At 37.7% G+C, this 20,582-nt stretch overlaps 1 protein-coding gene across 5 annotated transcripts in view; it reads left to right on the plus strand.

Annotated features, from left to right (window-relative positions):
* The window catches only part of OSBPL9 (oxysterol binding protein like 9), a 200,663-nt gene that overhangs the window by 66,665 nt on the left and 113,416 nt on the right, over positions 1 to 20,582 (plus strand). For all 5 annotated transcript variants that reach the window (XM_030324176.2, XM_030324180.2, XM_030324177.2 and 2 more), the window contains exon 3: positions 9,510 to 9,588. In XM_030324176.2, the coding sequence (XP_030180036.1) occupies positions 9,510 to 9,588 (79 nt within the window). The remainder of the gene's footprint in view (positions 1 to 9,509; positions 9,589 to 20,582) is intronic.

A 20,582-nucleotide genomic window follows, 5' to 3' on the forward strand; every position in this document is an offset into this window, starting at 1 on the left:
AAAATGAAAATTCATACTTGTAAGAATATATAGAAGAATGTCTTTATGATGTCAAGACAGAATAGGATGTTTTTTTAAAGCACAAACCATGATAGAAGAGATTGGTAGATTTGATAACCTTCAAATTTTAAAACTTTTGACCACCACCAACAACCAAAAGACACCACAATTGAAGAGAAAGATAATGCGTGGACAGGAATGGAGATATTTACAATGCATATAACTGACAAAAGATTAATATCCAGGGTATATTTTTAAAATCCTACAGATTAATAATAAAAAAGACAAAAAGAAATCCCAAAGAACACATACCAATCAGTAAAAAAGACAAAAGAATGCCTAAAAGAAAATGCACAAAGGATATGTACACTCAATTCATATAAGAGGAAATAAGAATGGCAATAAATGAGACTAGGTTCTTATTTCTCAGTGATATCAGAAAATGCAAATTAAAACTCCAGGAAGATAGTATTTTTATCACATTGTCAAGGATTTATAAAGTCTGATTATTCCTAGTGTTGGCTAATGATTGGGGATGTAAGAACTTTCATATAGTACTGGTTGGGATATAAATCAATACAACACTTACGGAGACATTTTGTAGTATTTAATAAAGTTGAAGATGTGCCCAGCTCTACATAAAATTGGAACTCATTCCATTTTGAGCATATTCTTACTTTCTTATAGAAGTGTTACCAGGAGACATATACAGTAATGGTTATTGCTGGATTATTGGAACAGGAAAAATGAAAAACTAAATGTTAGGAAACTGACACATTGTGGAATACTTATATAGTGGAAATACTATATAGCAGGTAAAACGTACATATGTATTCTCAAAATAGATTGTGTGTGTGTGCGTGTATGTGTGCACATATATTCTCAGCATGAAAAGTTTGTGTGTGTATATATATATATGTATATATATATATACACACACACACATACATACACATGCACACACACACACACACACACACACAGCACTAAGAAACCTCAAAACAGTATTTAGTGAAAACAGCAAAGCAGATTGTTCACTGATCTATTCCTATTAGCTATAGTAATGTCTAGAAAATTTAATAAATATACGTTAAATCAATGAATGATGTTAAAATAGGTCCTCCATGCAACAGCATTTGGGTAAGCAGGCCAGACCTCAGGCTTTCCTATTTCCTTCTGTATTGTTGACTCCTCTCTTTCCCCTCTAGATGATGTGCTCTTCAAGGGCAGAGATATATTTTACTCCTATTTATATTCCTTGGCTATTAATGTTCCTGGCCCAGAATAGGTATTTAATAAATCTATTGAAGTAATTAGTGAATGTTGCTTATTATAACAATACCCTGTTAAGAAAGGGCTTTGGATCAGGAATTCCAAAACCTGAATTCTCCTGCCTTTTAGTTGTAGGACCTTGGGCACATTTTTTTTTTTTTTTAACCTCTCTGAGCCTGTTTTCTAATTTCTAAAGAAGCGTAATACCTGTTCTGTCTGAATCTCCAAGGTCATATTTAAATGTGTTATATGAATGTAAGATAGGTTTCTAATATTTCAGCAGGGAGAGAAAGGATGTGGTTGTAGAGTTACTGTGGGAGTGGCTGTGCTGTGTATTCATAACATTGTGTACATTTCTTTTAGGAGCTGTGTGAGCAGTCTGTGTCCCAGAGGAGTCATCATTTCTTTCTTACTATCTTAGATCCAGTTTACCAATTCAATTTTCTCTTCTTGCAAAGGGAGATTGGCCCAAAATCGCCAGAATTCTGTTTTGTGGTGTTCTGTTTTGTTTTGTTTTTCTTCTAAGCCATGAGAGCAAAACTTTCTGTCTTTGGTACCAGAACTATGACTCGTGTCTGGGGTATGTTTGTGTGTAGAAGAAAGAAGAGAGAAAGTCAGGAAATTTCATCTGGTTGCACTAGACTCCAGCTCTAGTTACTTTCTATCTGGAACTTGGATAGTGTGACCCTGAAGCAGCAGGTATCTTGGTGAACACAAAGTACTGATAACCTGCAAGGTGGAGCATCTCATATATTCAGAATAGAAATCCTGAGAAGTAAGTGAAAAATATATGTGTTTACTATGTTGGTACAGTGGGTCATAAAAGCAGGCTGAAATAAAAACTTTGGTATTTTGGTGGGTTTGCATCATAAAGAAAGGTAGAATGTTTAAGGTAGAATGTTATTCAATATGTGGATTAGCAAACAGAGTTTTGCTTTACCAAATGTAAAAAATAAAGTAGCATACACTCAGATAAAGTGAGAGGATGAATGTTTGGTGGAAGAGAGCCTGGGACAACTGGTAAACCTCAAACTGTCCAACTGTAGAATTTGATAAGAGATGAGAGGTAGGCATGGAGCAAATCACTGAGGACATTGTAGGCTAGGCTATGCCAGCGTGACCATATCCCTTAAACCAGACACTCAAGAATAAAAGACCAGGATACTCTATTCATTATTATGCCAGGACAAGAGAAATAATCTGGGACTGTCCAGGCAAACCAAGTCATGTGGTCACCTTACTTGAAGGTGAAGAAGAGCCATTGATGTGGTTACATATCCCACAAGGAATGGGAGGCTAAAACAATTTAGGAGGCTTAGACAAATCTAATAATGTTGACTGGAAGGGAGTGAGAGGTGTGGGCCAGTTGCTAGATGAGGATGTACAATTGAATGAATGATTGTTGTTGTTAAATAGGGTAAAGAATTTCAACATGTGTAAATGGTGTTGGGAAAGAGCCAGTAGTCAAAGAAGTTGAAAATTTGGTAGAGTAAGAGATCTAAGGAACAGTGATGGGGTTGGAGCCCTTTTTCCATTATGACAAGTGGAATGGAAGCAAGAGTGGGTATAGATGCAGGTGAATGTTTGGGTGAGAGGGCATAGCAGGTCTAGAGTTTCTTCCTGATGACTGCTTATGTTGTTGTTGGGAGTTCAAGGAAAATAGAGAAGGTTTTAAATAGCTACAGAGGGGGCGCCTGGGTGGCTCAGTCGGTTGAGCATCCGACTTCAGCCCAGGTCATGATCTCGCGGTCCGTGGGTTCGAGCCCCGCATCAGGCTCTGTGCTGATGGCTTGGAGCCCGGAGCCTGTTTCAGATTCTGTGTCTCCCTCTCTCTCTCTGACCCTCTCCTGTTCATGCTCTGTCTCTCTCTCTCTCTCAAAGATAAATAAAAACATTAAAAATAAATAAATAGCTACAGAGGACAATGGGAGAGAGACCAAGGGCAAGGATGCCCTCTGTCATCACTTAGATTCACCGTCATCTGCTCTTCTAGTGGCAGTCTTTAACCACACATGCACTGGCATTCTTAGTCAATGGATAAAGCACGAAAAATAATACAAGGTATAAGAATTGGAGTAGAACAAATAAAACTGTTATTATTTGTAGCAACTTAACAGAAAATTCAAGAGAATTTACAGATTTACTATTAGAATTGATAGATGAATTTAGCAAGATTACTGGATACAAGGTCATTGTACAAAATAAACTGTATTTTAATATACTAACAACTAGTAATTAGAAAATGAATTTTTAAAAATAAAGAATATTTACTATAGCATCAAAAACATTAATTACTTAATAAACATTAATGAAAGGTGGACAAGACCTCTACTCAGAAAACTATAAACATTGAAATGTAAAAAGACTTAAATATTTGGCAGTCCCAGTTCATTCCATCAGAATCCTAGCAAGTTTTTGTGTAACTTGTTCTGCTTATTCAGATTTATAAAGGACCAAGAACACCCACTTCTGATTCCTGCCATCTCAGTCAACCAACAGACCCCCGGTAGAAATGGTGACTTGTTCTCACCTGGTGGCCTAGGGGGACCTGGGCATTGACTGTGGTGCTGATGTTGATTTATAACTTATAAAGGCCAAGAGAAAAAAGGTGGAGGATTTACTTCGCCTGATATCCGTATGTAAAGACTTCTAAAAGATAACGTTGGAGAGAATATTTTCATGGCCTTGAGATTGGGAAAGACTTCTTAAAACACAGAAAGCCCAATCATAAAGTGTGAAATTAATACATTGTACTACACTAAAATTAAGAATTCTTCATGGGCATCTTTATGAGAATACAAAGACTGGCAACAGGATGGGAGAAGATACTTGCCTAATTCATAACTAGAGAAGGGTTCATATCCAAGATATGTAAAAAGCTTCTACAGATAATTATAAAATAATCGTCCAGTCTTGTCGCTATTTCACAAGAGGATATTCAAATAGCCAAGAAACATGAAAAGATACTTAACCTCATTAGTTATCAGGGAAATGAAATGTATATTAAACCCACTATAAGATAGCACTACTCACCTGCCAGAATGACTAAAGTACAACAATGTTAGTGAAGATGTGGAGCCGTTGAAACTTTTGTATACCATTGGTTGGAGTATAATTGGCACAGCCACTTTTGAGAATTATTTGACAGTATCTTTTACAATTGGCGTGTGCAAGGGTGCCTGGCTGGCTCAGTTGGTAGAGCATGTGACTCTTGATCTCAGGGTCATGAGTTTAAGCCCCATATTGGACATAGAGCCTATTTAAAAAAATAAATAGGGGTGCCTGGGTGGCTCAGTTGGTTGGGCATCTGACTCTTGATTTTGGCTCAGGTAATGGTCCCAGCGTTGTGGTATTGAGCCTCACATCAGGCTCTATGCTGAGCGTGGAGCCACTTGGGATTTTTTTCTCTTTCTCTCCTTCTCTCCCCCATTCTCTCTTTCTGTCCCCCCTCCCTCCCTCTCTCAAACTACAAATAAATAAATAACAATTAAAAAATAAAAAAAAAATAAAATTGGCATGTAGATATCCTATGACCTAGCAAATTTACTCCTAGATATGTACCTAATAAAAATATAAGCATATGTATAATGAGAGAGATACATAAGAATGCCTTAGCAGCATGATCCTATGAATCAAAAACAGGAGACAACGTAAATATCCATCTACAATGGGACTGTAAATAAATTGTGGAAAATCCATACAAAGGAATACTATATATAGCAATAAAAGTGAACAAACTACTGCTATATACAATAACTGTGATGCATTTCACAAGCATTATGTTAAATGAAAGAAGCAAGACACAAAAGAAAGTATATTGCAGAAGTCCATTTGTATAAAGTTCAAAGACAGACAAAAATAATTTGTAATGTTGGAAAGAAAGATAGTATTTACCTTTGGAATGGAGAGTGGGGCTAATGATTAAGAAAGGTTACAAAGGGAACTTCTTTTCACTAAGCTTGTAGGGTTATGATTTATGTATATGTCACCTTTCAATATGAAGTTGTTGTTTTCAAATGATAAAGAATATGTAAAATGCTTATAGTGCCTGGGTCATTGAAAATATTCAGTAACAGGCAGTATTAACTATTTATTGTGATTTAGGTCTCTATGATGACAAGATCTAGGGCAACACTGTCCAGTAGACTTCTTGCAATTATTAAAATATTCTGTATCTGCACTTAGTTTCATAGCCACTAGCCGCATGTAGTAGCTATTGAGCACTAGAAATGTGACTGAGTAACTTACTTTAAATTTTAATTAAAATTTAAATACCCATGTGTGACTAATGGCTGTTATATTGGGTAGTGCAGGTGTATTGCCATTGGGAATGAGTGTCTGAAGGAGAATGGCAGTGAAGTTTATTTGAGTTGAACAAATCAGGAAACTGGGAGGCCAGATTGTCAAATGAATTGTACATCTGTATGTTGAAGAATGTTCAGGATAATGGCAAGACCCAATTGGACTGGGAGATTGTTAGCTATCTTCCAGAGTCTTCACAGAAGCATTTGGACAGAGGAGAGATAAATTATAATGGGCGACAAAAGACTACTTTCTCCTGTATAGGTTGTCAAAGGTACCTAAGTAGAAATATTTCTGAAGCACAGCTTAGGTAATTAAGGGCCATTGAAGGAGAGTTTCAAGAAGGAAGCGGTCAGCAGCAGCAACAGTGCTTTAGACTGGTGGTGTATGACATAACTAGAGAGTACTAAAGCAGTCATTGGAGAACTGTGCGACTGTAGTTTGGTGCAGTGGTGGGAAAGAAGCTAGATTGCAGGAGTGGATGAAAGGTTAAGACATTGTCAACTTTTAAAAAGCTCCTTTGTGAGGGGTGCCTGGGTGACTCAGTCGGTTAAGCATTCGACTTCTGCTCAGGTTATGATCTCATGGCTTGTGAGTTCAAGCCCTACATCAGGCTCTGTGCTGATAGCTCAGAGCCTGGAGTCTGCTTCAGATTCTGTGTCTTCCTCTCTCTCTGCCCCTCACCTGCTCGTGCCTTGTCTCTCTGTCTCAAAAATAATCAATGAACATTAAAAAAAATTAATTCTTGGGGTGGGGGGGCGCGCCTCGGTGGCTCAGTTGGTTAAGCATCTGACTTCCGCTCAGATCATGATCTCACAGTTTGTGAGTTCGAGCCCTGCCTCAGGCTCTGTGGTGATAGCTCAGAGCCTCGAGCCTGCTTCAGATTCTGTCTTTCTCTCTCTCTGCTTTTCCCCCACTCACACTGTGTCCCTCTTTCTCTCTCAAAAATAAATAAACATTAAAAAGTTTTTTTAAAAAATTTTTTTGATTCTTGGGGTATTGGTTGGGTGAGTAGTTAAGCGTCCAACTTTGGCTCAGGTCATGATCTCGAGGTTTGTGAGTTCAAGCCCTGCATTGGGCTCTGTGCTGACAGCTCAGAGCCTGGAGCCTACTTTGGATTCTGTGTCTCCCTTTCTCTGCCCCTTCCCCTCTTGCACTTTGTCTCTCTCTTTCTAAGTTAAGTAAACATTAAAAAGAAAAAAAAAAACCTCCTTTGTGAAAAAGGAGGTTGTAGCTAGGGGGAGATGTGGGGTTTTGCTTTTTTTCATAAATGGTTGGTAATTGAGCATAAGAAAGAACATAAAAAAGTGAAATTAATTGGTGTGTTTAGTTTTTTTCCCCCCAGTGTGTGGAAGAAATGTTGGGGCTGTATGTACAGGGCCTTTGTGTGTGGTAAGGAGGAAGGGTCTAGTTGATAACAGTGGAAAGGTTAGTTTCCTAAGTTAGTTAGATTTTGAACAGTCTTGATTGGCATTATGAAGAAATGTTGACTTTATCTCTTAGTTCAGAGACCCAAGGAAGGTTTTAAACATCTTTTTCTCTTGTGAGACTCTGTAGTTTAGAAATATTACTCTAGCAATAGCAAAAGACTGGACTAAAAAGGTAGCCAGACTGAAGGGGGACAGACTGCCTTATCAAGCATGTAGTTATGAGAGCCTGAATTCGGGTGTTGGCAATTCATAGATGGAGAAGAATTGACATATTTGAGATTATGGTTCAAGGGTGGAATGAGCACAACTTATGGGGATGGAATGAAGGAGGACATGTGTAGAACCTAGAGGTTTCCATCTGAGTTGACCAGGTAAATGGTAAATTTACATTAAGGGATCCAAAAGAAAGAACAGACATTTGGGATTGGGGTGATTTATAACAGCTTTGTTGAGATATATTTCACATACAGTGCAATTCACCCATTTAAAGTATACAATTCATTGTTTTTAGTATATTCACAGAGTCAAGCAACCATTCCCACAATCAATTTTAGAATGTTTTCATAAAGAAACCCCTATCTGCGGGCCACCAGGGTGGCTCAGTTGGTTGAGTGTCTGACATTAGCTCAGGTCATGATCTCACAGTTTGTGAGTTTAAGCCCCGCATCGGACTCTGTGCTGTCAGTGCAGAGCCCACTTCAGATCTTCTGCTCCCCTCTGCCTGTCTCTCCCCTGCTCATGCTCTCTCTCTCAAAATAAATAAAACATTACAAAAATTAAAAAAAAAAAAAAAGAAATCCATACCTGTTAGCAGTCACTCCCTATTTTACCCCACTTCTTCCCTTCCCCACAACCCTAGGCAAACTTTAATGTACTGTTTGTCTCTATGAATTTGCCTGTTTTGGACATTTCATATAAATGGAATTATACCTTATGGTCCTTTGTGACTAGCTTCTTTCACTTAGCATGATGTTTTCAAAGTTCATCGATGTAGGATCATTTTTTGCCTTGTTTTATACTCACCTCTTTGCATGTTTTATCTCCTCCTCTGAAGTATATGTGCCTTGAAGGCAGGGACTGTTGTTACATATTACAGAGCTGTATCTAGCACATATTTTTGTATTTAGTTATGACTTAGCAAATATTTGATACATCTAACTCAGTTAACCAGAAAGATCCAGTCCCACACTTGCTTACCCACTGAAATGTGTCTATATTTGCTGTCATGGAATAAGTAGGTATCCTGCCAGTGGTTCTGGTTCTGACATTCATTCTTTGTGTGACCTTGGGTAAGTCATTATACTCTCAGGAGATACTTTCCTTATCTGAAAATGGGGTAACAATCCTAACAATCCTAATCCAAAACTGAAGAATAAGATAATTCAGGTCAGTGGGGTTTGCGTATAGTTGGGGTTTATCCAGATGGCCTCTGAGAAGAGATTTAATAAATGTTTGGCTCTATTACCTAATCCTCTTGTAATAGGAGTAGCCTTTTTTCATGGGATTAGGTATTTTGGCCCCCTGATTCTTTTCAACCCCCATTTTCAAGGTCCTGGTTTTGTCTGTGGCACACTGTTACTTTTGTAACCATCCTGGGGCATTTTGCCTATCTCAGGTTCTCTAGCTTCTCTGTCTGGAATACTTTAGACACTTCTTAAGGACACTGATTATAATGTTACACTCCCTGTTTTGAGTAGCTTCCTGTCTCTTAATTCCTGCTGTCTTCATGAGCTGCTTGAGGTTGAACACAAAAAAAGTTTAAAACCCAGCCTATCCACTTTCTTGGTACAAACAACTTACAAATGCATTCCCTTCCTCCCCTGTCTTTGGAGAGTTGTTCATGCTTTTATTAGAAAACATAGCTTGGATGTGTACTTAAGGGTCATGTACCAAAATAAATAATGTAGTCCTTGACTTCCAAGATCTCATGGCACTTCAGTGGGAGGAGGCAGACATATGAACAGAAAATTACAGCAGAAAGTGGAAAGTGCAGTTGCACAGCCATGTATAAATGGGGGCACACTGGGAAGAATTGATTGGGGTAGTGTTTTGAAGCAAGTGTTACCTGACATTTCTGCACTAAGAAGTGTAACACAAAGCAGCCTGCTGAAGAGGACCTGCATTCTTTGGCCTCACAACAACTGGGTGAGGTGGAGGTTTCTGACCCCCCAATTTTAGAGAGTAGTCCAAAGCTCAGAAAGCCTCAGTGGCTGACTCTGAAGCACAGATTCTAGACTCAGCTTCTATGTTTGTCCCCTCCCCCTCACCACAACCATGCCCCTTATGCAAGGATAGAAGGTAGCTATGCAGAGTACTACAGTGCCCTGCCATCCCCTCTCCTTTAGTTCTTCCTCCCTAAGCAAAAATACGGTCTCAGATTCCCCTTTTCTGTGTCTAGCTTACTGCCAGTGTCCTCAGTGCATTAAGCATTCCAGGGCTGTAGCAGTAGTGAATATTGCTGATGTCATTGTTTGCCTTATTGGGATTTTGCTCTTTGTTTCACAGGGAGCTGTGATTGGTATAGACGATGAGGACGACAGCACCTTCACAATAACTGTTGATCAGAAAACCTTCCATTTCCAGGGTGAGCTGAAAGAAGAGATTCTTTCTCTTCACAGTCCCAACTGCTTCTTTCCTTCTCTTTTGGGTTGTTTGCTGGATGACTTGAATGGTTTTGCAACTGATCTGCATGAATGAGTGCACAGGAACGTTCTGGATGAAGTGGTACTGCAGGTTAGGCAGGGATTTGTATCTGCAGTGGATACAGATCTGTTTGAAACGACTGTGGATCTGGCTGCAATTGGAGATTAAAAATTTAAAGGATAAAAATCAGTGAAGGGAGAAAGTAATGGGCTGCTGCTGCTGCTGGCTTGTGTTTACAGAAGGTTGCTGATCTTCTTTATCGAGGAGTATGGTTCTGCTTCTGCATGAAGAGTCTAAAAACTGATTGTGAAGGTTGCAGTGTTTGTCTGTGTAAAACTCAAAATGTAAATTAAATTGAAGCTAGTGGCAACCTTTGGCTTAAAGGTTTTGCTTTGCTTCAAGAACTGCAAGTTTGCATTCATTTCATCTGCATTTCTGTGTGTTGTCTGCCAGCCATCATTTCTCTGCTATTATCCTTTTTATAGTTAATAACACCAATGCCATCTGCCACTGCTATGTTTCGGCATTGCATGCTATGGTTCACCGGTAGAAAGGGTAAGGTACTGTATGATCATTCTCATTTCATCTTGCTTTGAAAACTAAACCAGCAAATAAAAGTCAATTTTAATGATGTACCTTTCATGTATAATGTACTTCTCATCTATTAGGAATGTCTATTAGCTTTGTTACTAATGGTTTTGTCATTTTGCCTATCCAGAGTAACCTCTATTTTATGTTAAAGCATTCCATGGAACTTAGAAATGAGAAGCTTTGGATATGTTAGCAGTTTCTCTGAACTACAAGTGACAATGCACTATGATAGATGCTAGGTGTACCAGTGTAAATAAATATATTAAATAAATTGATAGCTTAAAAATGTTTTGGGTTATGAAGTCAGTGACCGGATATATTATACAAGATGTTGAGACAGCTATTGTCCTTCCATGCTAGGATAGTATAGTGAAGTTATTTTTCTTCATTGTCTTGTTTAGGAAATTGACACATAGAAATGAAAGATGCAGCTTATATACGATGAAGACAAACCAATATAACTCAATAGTGATATACCTAATGCTTTCAGGAAAAAACATCCTTAAAATATTTACTGTGTTTGGTTATACTCTTTATTCAGAGCTGCTTAACTAATAATCCTTTCTGAAATTTTCCACTGCATTTAACTTTACAAAACATTTTAAATCTTATGAAAGCTCGGGGCCTTTATTTTTAGGTTGAATATATAATGCTGCTCATAAACTAAAGTAGATAACACCCCCACACTGAAACTCTTTACTTGAGTGAATATGAATACTTTAATGTGTTTCCAGTAATAGCTGCTGGATGCAGGTGAAGGCTGCAGTATAGAATTTTCTCCTCTGCAGTTATTAAGGAGACACCTCCTTTGGACTTCCAGAAGCTGTATTGTTTGCCTATTTAAAGGAGAGGAGACTCAGACCTCTAGAGTAAGGGTACCTGTACCTTCTAACTTTTAAATTATTTATGTTTGATACTCCCATATTTCTGTGGTTTGCTTATAAAATAAGCAATTCCTTTAATTCTTTTATTGATATAAATGACAAGTGTAAGTAAGAGTTATATGTATTTTTAAAATGAATTCTTAGCTCTGGGACTGTCAAACTGATTAGTTTTCTCTACTGTAATAGTAATGGGAGCTTCAGGCAACATGAGATTATCTGGCTTTTGTAAAGAACTCAGCAGGACTCTATATTCTATATATTCTTGGCAGTAATGAGAGTTATTTCACATAGATCCTTACTCAGAAGAAATTCTCTGAAAATTTGATAAAAAGTTCTTAATGTCTGATAGATTCTGTATTCTTTTTTTTTTTAATTTTTTTAATGTTTATTTTTGAGAGAGAGAGAGAGAGAGAGAGAGATGGGGAAGGGCAGAGAGAGAGGGAGACACAGAATCTGAAGCAGGCTCTGAGCTGTCAGCACAGAGCCTGATGCAGGGCTTGGACTCATGGGCCATGAGATCATGACCTAAGCAGAAGTTGGATGCTTAACTGCCTAAGCCACCTAGGCGCCCCTGATAGATTCTGTATTCTTGATTAGAATTGAAAACAAGTTTGGCTGATATATATTTGTATATGTTTAAGTGTGTTGAAGTTTTTATTTAATTTACCAGAATTTTTTAAAGCAAATAAAGTATCAGTTGATGCGTCTATAAAGTAAATTTTACTTACTATCAGCTATTAAAGGGAAAGCTAGAATTTGTTGAGATACATTCATTTATTCAACATCCATTTTAAGATCTGGGGTAACAGTAGTGAACAAAGCAGATAAATTTCCTTATCTCTTGGGTCATCCATTCTGGTAGAGGAGAAAGCCAATAAGATATAAGTAACATATATATTAGTAAAATACAAATACATAAAACAGTGCTAAGGCCTGGGGAGAAAAAAATAAAGCAGGAAAGGAGAAAATGAAATACAAGTGAGGTTGTGTATGTGGGGACGGAGGTGCTGAAATTTGAGAGTGGCCAGGGAAAGACTCATTGAGACGGTGCCCTTTGGTGAAAGACCTGAAGGAAGTGAGGAAACAAACTTCAAGGCCTTATTGGGGTTGGTAATAGGGAGTACATCATGCCTAGGCAGAGGGAATAAGAAGTGCAAAAAAGTGTGCCTGCTATATTTCAGGAGCAGCAGGGAGGCCACCTCTGATTGGAGTGCAAGTAATCATGGGGGAGGGTAGTGGGAAATGAGATCTATGAGGTAACAGAGAAGCTGGTCATGTGAGGCCTCATATGTCAGAGTAAGGATGCTGAATTTTACTGAGAAGCCGTTAGAGGGTTTTGAGAAGAAGAGTCACATGATGTAATTTTTAACAGTATCAGTGTGGCCACTGTGTTGAGAATAAAATGCAGGAAGCAAGGACAGAAGCAGGGAAACTAGTCAGGCTATTGTCATCCAGAGAGGTGATATAGCTCCCACACGGTAACTCAGGGGGTAGGGAGGCAGTGAGAAATAGTTGAATTATGTATGTATGTTTAATCTTTATAGAGGTATAATTAATATACGATAAAATGTACACATTATGAAGTTCAGTGAGTATTGACAAATTTATTACTCATAACTGCTTCCACAATCAAGATATTGAACATTTTTGTCATCCAAAAGATTTCCTTTTTTCTTTCAGTCTCCACTTTCAGCCACTGGCCCCAGGCAACCACTGATCTACTTTCTATCGTTATAGATTTTTCTTTTGGAGAGTTTCACACAAATGGAATCACACATTATGTCCTCTCTTTTGTCTGGTTTTATTTTAGCTCAGCACAATGTTTTTGTTTTTGTTTTTTAAGTTTTATTTTATTTATAAATTTACATAAATACGTTTATGTTTAATATATAAACAGGGGCAGGGGCAGGGGCACAGACAGAGGGAGAGAGGATCCCAGGCAGGTTCCACACTGGCAGCAGGGAGCTCAATGTAGGGCTCAAACTCACGAACCATGAGATCATGACCTGAGCCGAAATCCAGAGTCAGACGCTTAACTGACTGAGCCACCCAGGCGCGCCACATAATGTTTTAAATATTCATCCATGTTGTTCCATGTACTGGTAGTTTGTTCCTTTTATATTGTTAAGTAATTGTCATATGATAACTATATTTTAAAGGTTAAACTACAGCACCTGAGATAAAGGAGTCTAGGTTGACACCAAGATTTTTTGACTTGCCACAAGAATGGAGATGCCATTAACTGGGGTGAGGAAGATTGCGAGAGGAACTAGTTTAGAGAGAGGATGTGGGCATCAGGAGCTTATTAGCCTTGGACATGTTTATAAACAAGTTCTAGATGCCTATCAGACATCCAGATGGAGATGTCAAGTAGGCACTTGAAGTGTGGAGTTCAGGAGAGGAGTTCATGCTGAAGAAGTAAATTTGGAAGTCATTGGCATATAGATGGTATTTAGAGCCACAAGAACTTAGGAGTAAGTGTAGAGAGAAAAGAGAGGTCCAAGTAATGAGCCTTCGAACACTCCAACCTTTACTTATAGAGCACAGAGCTTAGGTAGAACTAGCAAAAGAGATTAAAAAGAAGCAATGAAAAAGAAGGAGGAAAACCAGGTGAATGTAGTACCCTGGAAGCCAAGAGACAGTGTTCTAAAAGAGGAGAGCAGAGGCATCAGCAACTGTGTCAGATGCTCCTGATAGATCAAGTAAGTTGAGGGATATGAAGTGATCAGAGGACTTCTAACCATTAGGAATTCACTGATAACCTTGAGAAGAACAATTGTAAGATGGAAGTATAGACAGTGCTTTCACATTCTGCTGAAATTACTGAACTATAGCAGTAGCTGGAGAGGACAATGAGAATAAAAAATTTTTTTGATAAGAGAAATAATAGCATGTTTTTATGCTGTTAGCAGTGATTCAGTAAAAGGGGAAAAACTGATGCAGGAGAGAAAGGGGAGAGTTGCTGGATGAGTGTTATTGAGAACACAAGAGAGGATGGGATCTAATACAGAGCTGGCATTGCCTTTCTCTAAGAGCACAGATAGTTCGTCCATAATAACAAGAAAGAAAGTCAAGAGTATGGAAATATACATAGGTAGGTTGTTACCTATCACCTTCATTTTCACTATGGTTTAAATCTCTAGCTGCCCTCCACATCCTATATCCTGAAACATCATTTATTTATAATAAAGAGGATTGGTACCAAAAAAAAAATTTTTCCCCCAAAACAATAGATTATTTGTTATTACAATGATTCCCAGTTCTGGTAACTTATTATTTCAGAATGTCTCCAATTTTTAAGAGATGCCATAAAATTATCAAAACAAAGTCAATTTAAATTAACTTTGGATTTGAAAAAGAAATACTCTTTTTTTTTTCTTTAGGTAATCATTGAAATTACAGTCCTAGCATGTTAGAGCTTTAAAAAGGTTTAAAAACTACAACTTCATTCTGTCCTTTGTCAGAGATTAAAAATAGTTGCCAATTTATCTTTACAAGGTGGCTCTTTTTTCTTTTGAACAAGGGCAAAAAATGATTCCCTTTCCTATCAGTCAGCCAAACTTGTTTGCATATAGATTCTCTCATAGACAGTGGATGGAAAGTAGTTTTGGTATAGACTGGCTGTTGAATTCAAACATTAATTGTGTATATAGTATGTGTAACTCCCTGTTTTCAGAATTGAGAATATACTGGTAAATAAGACTTGGGCCATGATGTCAAGGAGTTTGTAAAGAAGTAATTGTAATGTAATGTGAAATATGCTGTAGAGGTAGAAATATGTATAAGACACTGAAATAATGAAGAGACAAAAAAGGCAGTCACTCAGTGTTTCACAGAAGAGCAGGGTTTTTTGTTACCAAGTAATTATTTTTATAATAAAGTATTTAATGTAAAAATTAAAAGGTTCCTGTAACCAGATGCTGCTTCCTTCCGCTTCCTCCTTACCTTCTCTCCTTGGCACTTCTGAAGATTGGACAAGTTTGTTAGGCTGAGGGATGTTGTAGCATGTGCAGAGGTATGGAAATATGATGCTGCCACTGTGTTCAGAGAACTATGAAGGTTGGTACTGTTAGAACAATGGGAAGATGAGGCTGTAGATATAGGCAGAAGCTTACATCTAAAATAAAGAGGTTATATTTTATCCTGAGGTCAGTGAAGAACCAGTGAAGCAGAGTTTTAAGCAGAGAAGAGACAGAGTGAGACATGGGCTTTAGATGAGTAGCTGTGATTGTTGATAAGTGCCTGAATGGGAAAGCGGTAGTAATGGGGAAGGAGAAGAGGAAATAGATTTGAGATTTTTAGGAGGTGCATCTGTAGAAACTGGTGACTGCTGGGAAATGGGAAGTGAGAAAATGATTGTAGTAAAGGTGACATTCTTGGCTTGGCATACTGTTTGGATTTGTCAACATCTGAGGTAGAGAAACTAGGGGAACAGAGATGGTAAGGGACTTATGTCTGTGGGACACATAGGTATAGATGGGGATGGCAACTGGATCTGAGTCTGGGCTGAAGATGGAGATTGGTGCTTATCAGCACATTGCTAGTAAGTAGAACTAGCAGTTGAAAAATTGAATGTCTAAGAGCTAGGCAGATAAATAAATGAGTGAAGAGTAAAGCTAACTGAAGACTTTAGCAATTTGGAAAACTCATGCCCTGTTGGAAGTTAGTTGCTATTCCAGACAGTTGTAGGCTTTTGCTAATGCTTGTCCAGTGTTGCCAGATTGTCCAGTTTTTCAAGAGAAGCCAGAATCCAATTTTGTGTGTGTGTGTGGGTAGGAGTTTGCGTATGTGTGTGTTAGATCTCCAAATTAAACAATAACAACAAACTATGTAGGCCAATGAAATGCATCTGTGGCTAGATAAAACCTCTCTGTATTTTCAGTCTCTGATTAAAACCATAGAATAGTCATTAGGAACCTTCTGGGAGATCTGAAGGAGAAGAAAGCTGAGGGGGCACCTGGGTGGCTCAGTTGGTTAAGCGTCCAACTCTTGACTTCAGCTCAGGTCATGATCTCACGGTTCATGAGTTTGTGCATTGCATCAGACTCTGCCCTGACAACACAGAGCCTGCTTGGGATTCTGTCTCTTTATTTCTGCTCCTCCCCTGCTTGCTCTCTATCTCTCTCTTAATAAATAAAAATAAACTTAAAAAAGGAGAGAGCTGAGGACCAAACCTGGGAGCACACTAGAGTGGAACCATCAATAGGCTCAAAAGAATGATCAGAGAGATTGGGATGAAAGCTATTACTCTGAACCTATGCCAGTACTGTATTTATTAGTTGCAACCTAATGATAGAAGACTAGATAGTCTGTAGTTCACACTAATAATTAGAAAAATACCCAGTTATTTAAATTTTACTTTCAAATAACATTGAGTCTATTTAATGCTTTTTTTTTTAGATAAACTATGAATTCAATTCTTTTAATAGTTATTGGAATATTCAGATTATATATTCCATCTTAGGTGAGGTTTTTTTTTTCTTTATGTTGAGGTTTTTTTTTATTTTTTTTTTAATTTACATCCAAATTAGTTAGCATATAGTGCAACAATGATTTCAGGTGTTGAATCCTAGTGCCTCTTACCCATTTAGCCCATCCCCCCTCCCACACCCCCTCCAGTAACCCTCTGTTTATTCTCCATATTTATGAGTCTCCTCTGTTTTGTCCCCCTCCCTGTTTTTATATTATTTTTGTTTCCCTTCCCTATGTTCATCTGTTCTGTCTCTTAAAATTCTCATATGAGTGAAGTCATATGATTTTTGTCTTTCTCTAATTTCACTTAACATAATACCCTCCAGTTCCATCCACATAGTTGCAAATGGCAAGATTTCATTCTTTTTGATTGCCGAATAATACTCCATAGTATATATATACCACATATTCTTTATCCATTCATCCATTGAGGGACATTTGGGCTCTTTCCATACTTTGGCTACTGTTGATAATGCTGCTATAAACATTGGGGTGCATGTGTCCCTCTGAAACAGCACACCTGTATCCCATGGATAAATGCCTAGTAGTGCAATTGCTGGGTCATAGGGCAGTTCTATTTTGAGCTTTTCAAGGAACCTCCATACTATTTTCCAGAGTGGCTGCACCAGCTTGCATTCCCATTATTTAATGCTTTAATATGTATATGTATATATATATACATATGTATATATATGTGCATATATATAATGGTATATAATATAATGACATATATAATGACATATATAATGACATATATATATATATATAATGATTTACAATGTTACTGTTAGCGTTTTGGGATAATAATAATGATAGCTACATTTATTGGATGTTTATGCCAACACTGTTCAGAGTTTACTTCCTTTAACTCAGTTCTCATGACCTTAGGTACTAATACTGTTTTTATTTTACAGATAAAGAAACTGAGGGCCACAGACACATAGGTTTTGTAAGGCAGAACTGTTATTTGAACACAAACAGTTGTGCTCTAGATCTGTTCTCTTAACTGCTACAAAAAAGTTATTGTAGAGATTTGTAACTAGTTTATAATTAATTTTTATAATTTTATCAGGAAAGGAATTAATGTAAAATATAAGGAACTTTTAATTTACAGGGCAGTTTAATGCAATTAAAAATTTTTGTGATGTTAATGTTCTATATGTTCCATTACTTAGTAGAAATAGTATAGTAGTGATGGTGGTAACAAGTACCACTATTACTAGTACTAAATATCTAGGATATTATTATCATGAACCAGGCATAGTGTTCAACAGGCACTGTACATTACTTCCATAGTTCCTAAACTCCACAACAACAAACATAGTTTTAGAGTTAGAGAAGCTGAGTTTTAGAGAAGCTAAGAGTCCAGGATTGGTAGATTAGCGCTCAGGTCTCTCTAGATAAGGTCTCTCTAGTTCTTGAAGTGTGCTACCAGACCAGCAAGATTAGCATCACCTGGGAACATGTAAGAAACATAATCTCTGGCCTGACCCCAGACTTGCTGAATCAGAAACGCTGGGAATGGGCCCTGTGTAGTGATTCTGATGCACCCTGAAGTTTGAGAGCCATTGGTCTGGATTCTGTGGTTTTACATGTTATTCCAGTTTACTTTCCTAACAGCCCTACACATTAGATGGAATATCTCCAATTTATATATGAGTGAAACGAGACACAAAGAGTTAAGTGACTTGGCTTTGTTCTTAGATTGTCTCTTACTGTGTCCTAACCTACATACTAAGGGTGTTTGTTTTGCCTTAAGCAAACCTGGTGTGTGAAAAATCTAAATTTTTTAAAGATGTGATTAGGTCTTCATAAAATCCTTTACTTTCAAAGACTTTACTGAAGACCTCATTTAGACAGTATGTTCTCCAAAATTATTTCAAGTATGAAATTGGTTTGCAAATTTATTTGGATGTATTTTTAAAGCAATGCAAGTTGCATAAGACCAAATACATTTTTTAGACATAAAAAATGTCTAAATTAGAAGAATCTTCAGGAATTGTATCTTAGTGGAAGTCATCTGTGCTTGGGCTGATAGCTGACCTTTTCAACTCAGTCCATTAGAGCTTGCAGAATTACTACAAATCAGCCCAGTGGTGAAAGAAAGTGTTTAATTCAGGAAAGCTATATTGATCAAGTGTATTAGGGCATCATTGCCCCTACTGCATTAACATTAGTCAATGCAGCATGATACATCCTCATCATTAATCATTTAGAAGAACAGACAGTACATCATCAGAGTAACCTTGGTTGCAGGCTTAAGTGTCTTCTGCTTAAAAATAATCATCTTGGGACGCCTGGGTGGCTCAGTTGGTTAGGCCTCTGACTTCAGCTCAGGTCATGATCTCACAGTTCTGGAGTTCGAGCCCTGCATGGGGCTCTCTGCTGTCATCAGTGAAAGGGCAGTGGGGTGGGGGTTGGCAGTGGGGAGAGTGCGTCACTTGGGATCCTCTGTCTCCCCTCTGTCTTTGCCTCTCCCCTGCTCACCTGTGCTCTCGCTCTCAAAAATAAATAAACATTAAAGAAAATAATCATCTGAAGGGTGCCTGGGTGACTCAGTTGGTTAAGTGTCCACTCTTGACTTCAGCTCAGATCATGATCTCTCACTGTTGTGAGATTGAATCATGTGTGTGCTCTCTTTCTCTCTCAAAAAAAATCATCTCAGCCTTCTTATTATTAGTAAACAGATTCCATTATCTTGTGTTCATTAATGACTTTTTAAAAAATTTCCCTTTGTAGTTATATATTTTTGATATGTACATGATAACCTCTCCTTGAAACCAAATAAATAACAACTTAAAGGCTTTGTGTAAAGGTAGTAAATCAACATAATTCTTTGTTTTGATAATTTTTTTAAGTTTATTTTTATTTATTTTGAAAGAGAGGTAGAGAGCAAGCGGGGGAGGGGCAGAGAACGAGGGAGACAGAATATCAAGCAGCCTCCATGCATTCAGCGCAGAGCCTGATGTGGTCCTCGAACTGACAAACTGTGAAATCATGACCTGAGCTGAAGTCAGACGCTCAACTGATTGTGCCACCCAGGCGCCCTTGGTATTATCATTTTTAAAAATTTTTATTTAAAAAAAATTTTTTAATGTTTATTTATAATTGTGAGACACAGAGAGAGCATGAGCATGGGAGGGGCAGAAACAGGAGGAGACACAGAATTTGAAGCAGTCTCCAGGCTCTGAGCTGTCAGCACAGCCCGATGTGGAGCTTGAACCCACAAACTTCGAGATCATGACCTGAGCCCAAGTCAGACACCCAACCGACTGAGCCACCCAGGCGCCCCCCTGGTAATACCATTTTAAAAGAATATCAACCCAGTGGCCCTTCTCAAAAGTGTTTTTTAATGTGTTTATTTCTTGTTTGGTAACTCATTAATTCCTTTGTCCATTTTGTTGTTGGTGGTGTGCTCATCTTTTTCTCATATTCTTTTTTGAAAGAGAATAGAAAACAGGTTCATTCATTAACCCTACTGTCTGAGAAATTGCTAATAGACATTGTCATCTTTTTTACCCAGTTTGGAACATGACTTGGTAAGGTATTAGTGTGAAGAGTACATAAAGACATGTAAAGGAAATCATTTCCTTACTTTAGTACATAATGTGTACTTGAAAATCTGCATGAAAGTAAACCATGTGAGTTGTACAAAGATTTGCAGGGTAGAAGGGGGATATATTCCTACCACTTACTACAGAGTCCGTAATGACACCTTGCCTCTTAGACATAGTATTTATTCATAAGATATATTCGTACATTTTATTTCCTTTTCTTCAAAAATAGCCATATAGGCAGTAGACCAAAGTCTTATTGCCAAAGTCTAAGAAGTGTTCCACTGATGATAAAAATCTACTGTTTTCAGCATGCCCAATGATTACTCGATTATATTATGTTTATAAAATTTTATTATCATTCCTATTGACACTTAATTTTTCTATTTTTCTTCTAATTAAAAGAAGGGTAGACTAGAATGCCAAATATATTA

Source organism: Lynx canadensis, chromosome C1 (genome assembly GCF_007474595.2).
Source record: "Lynx canadensis isolate LIC74 chromosome C1, mLynCan4.pri.v2, whole genome shotgun sequence".
NCBI lineage: Eukaryota > Metazoa > Chordata > Mammalia > Carnivora > Felidae > Lynx > Lynx canadensis.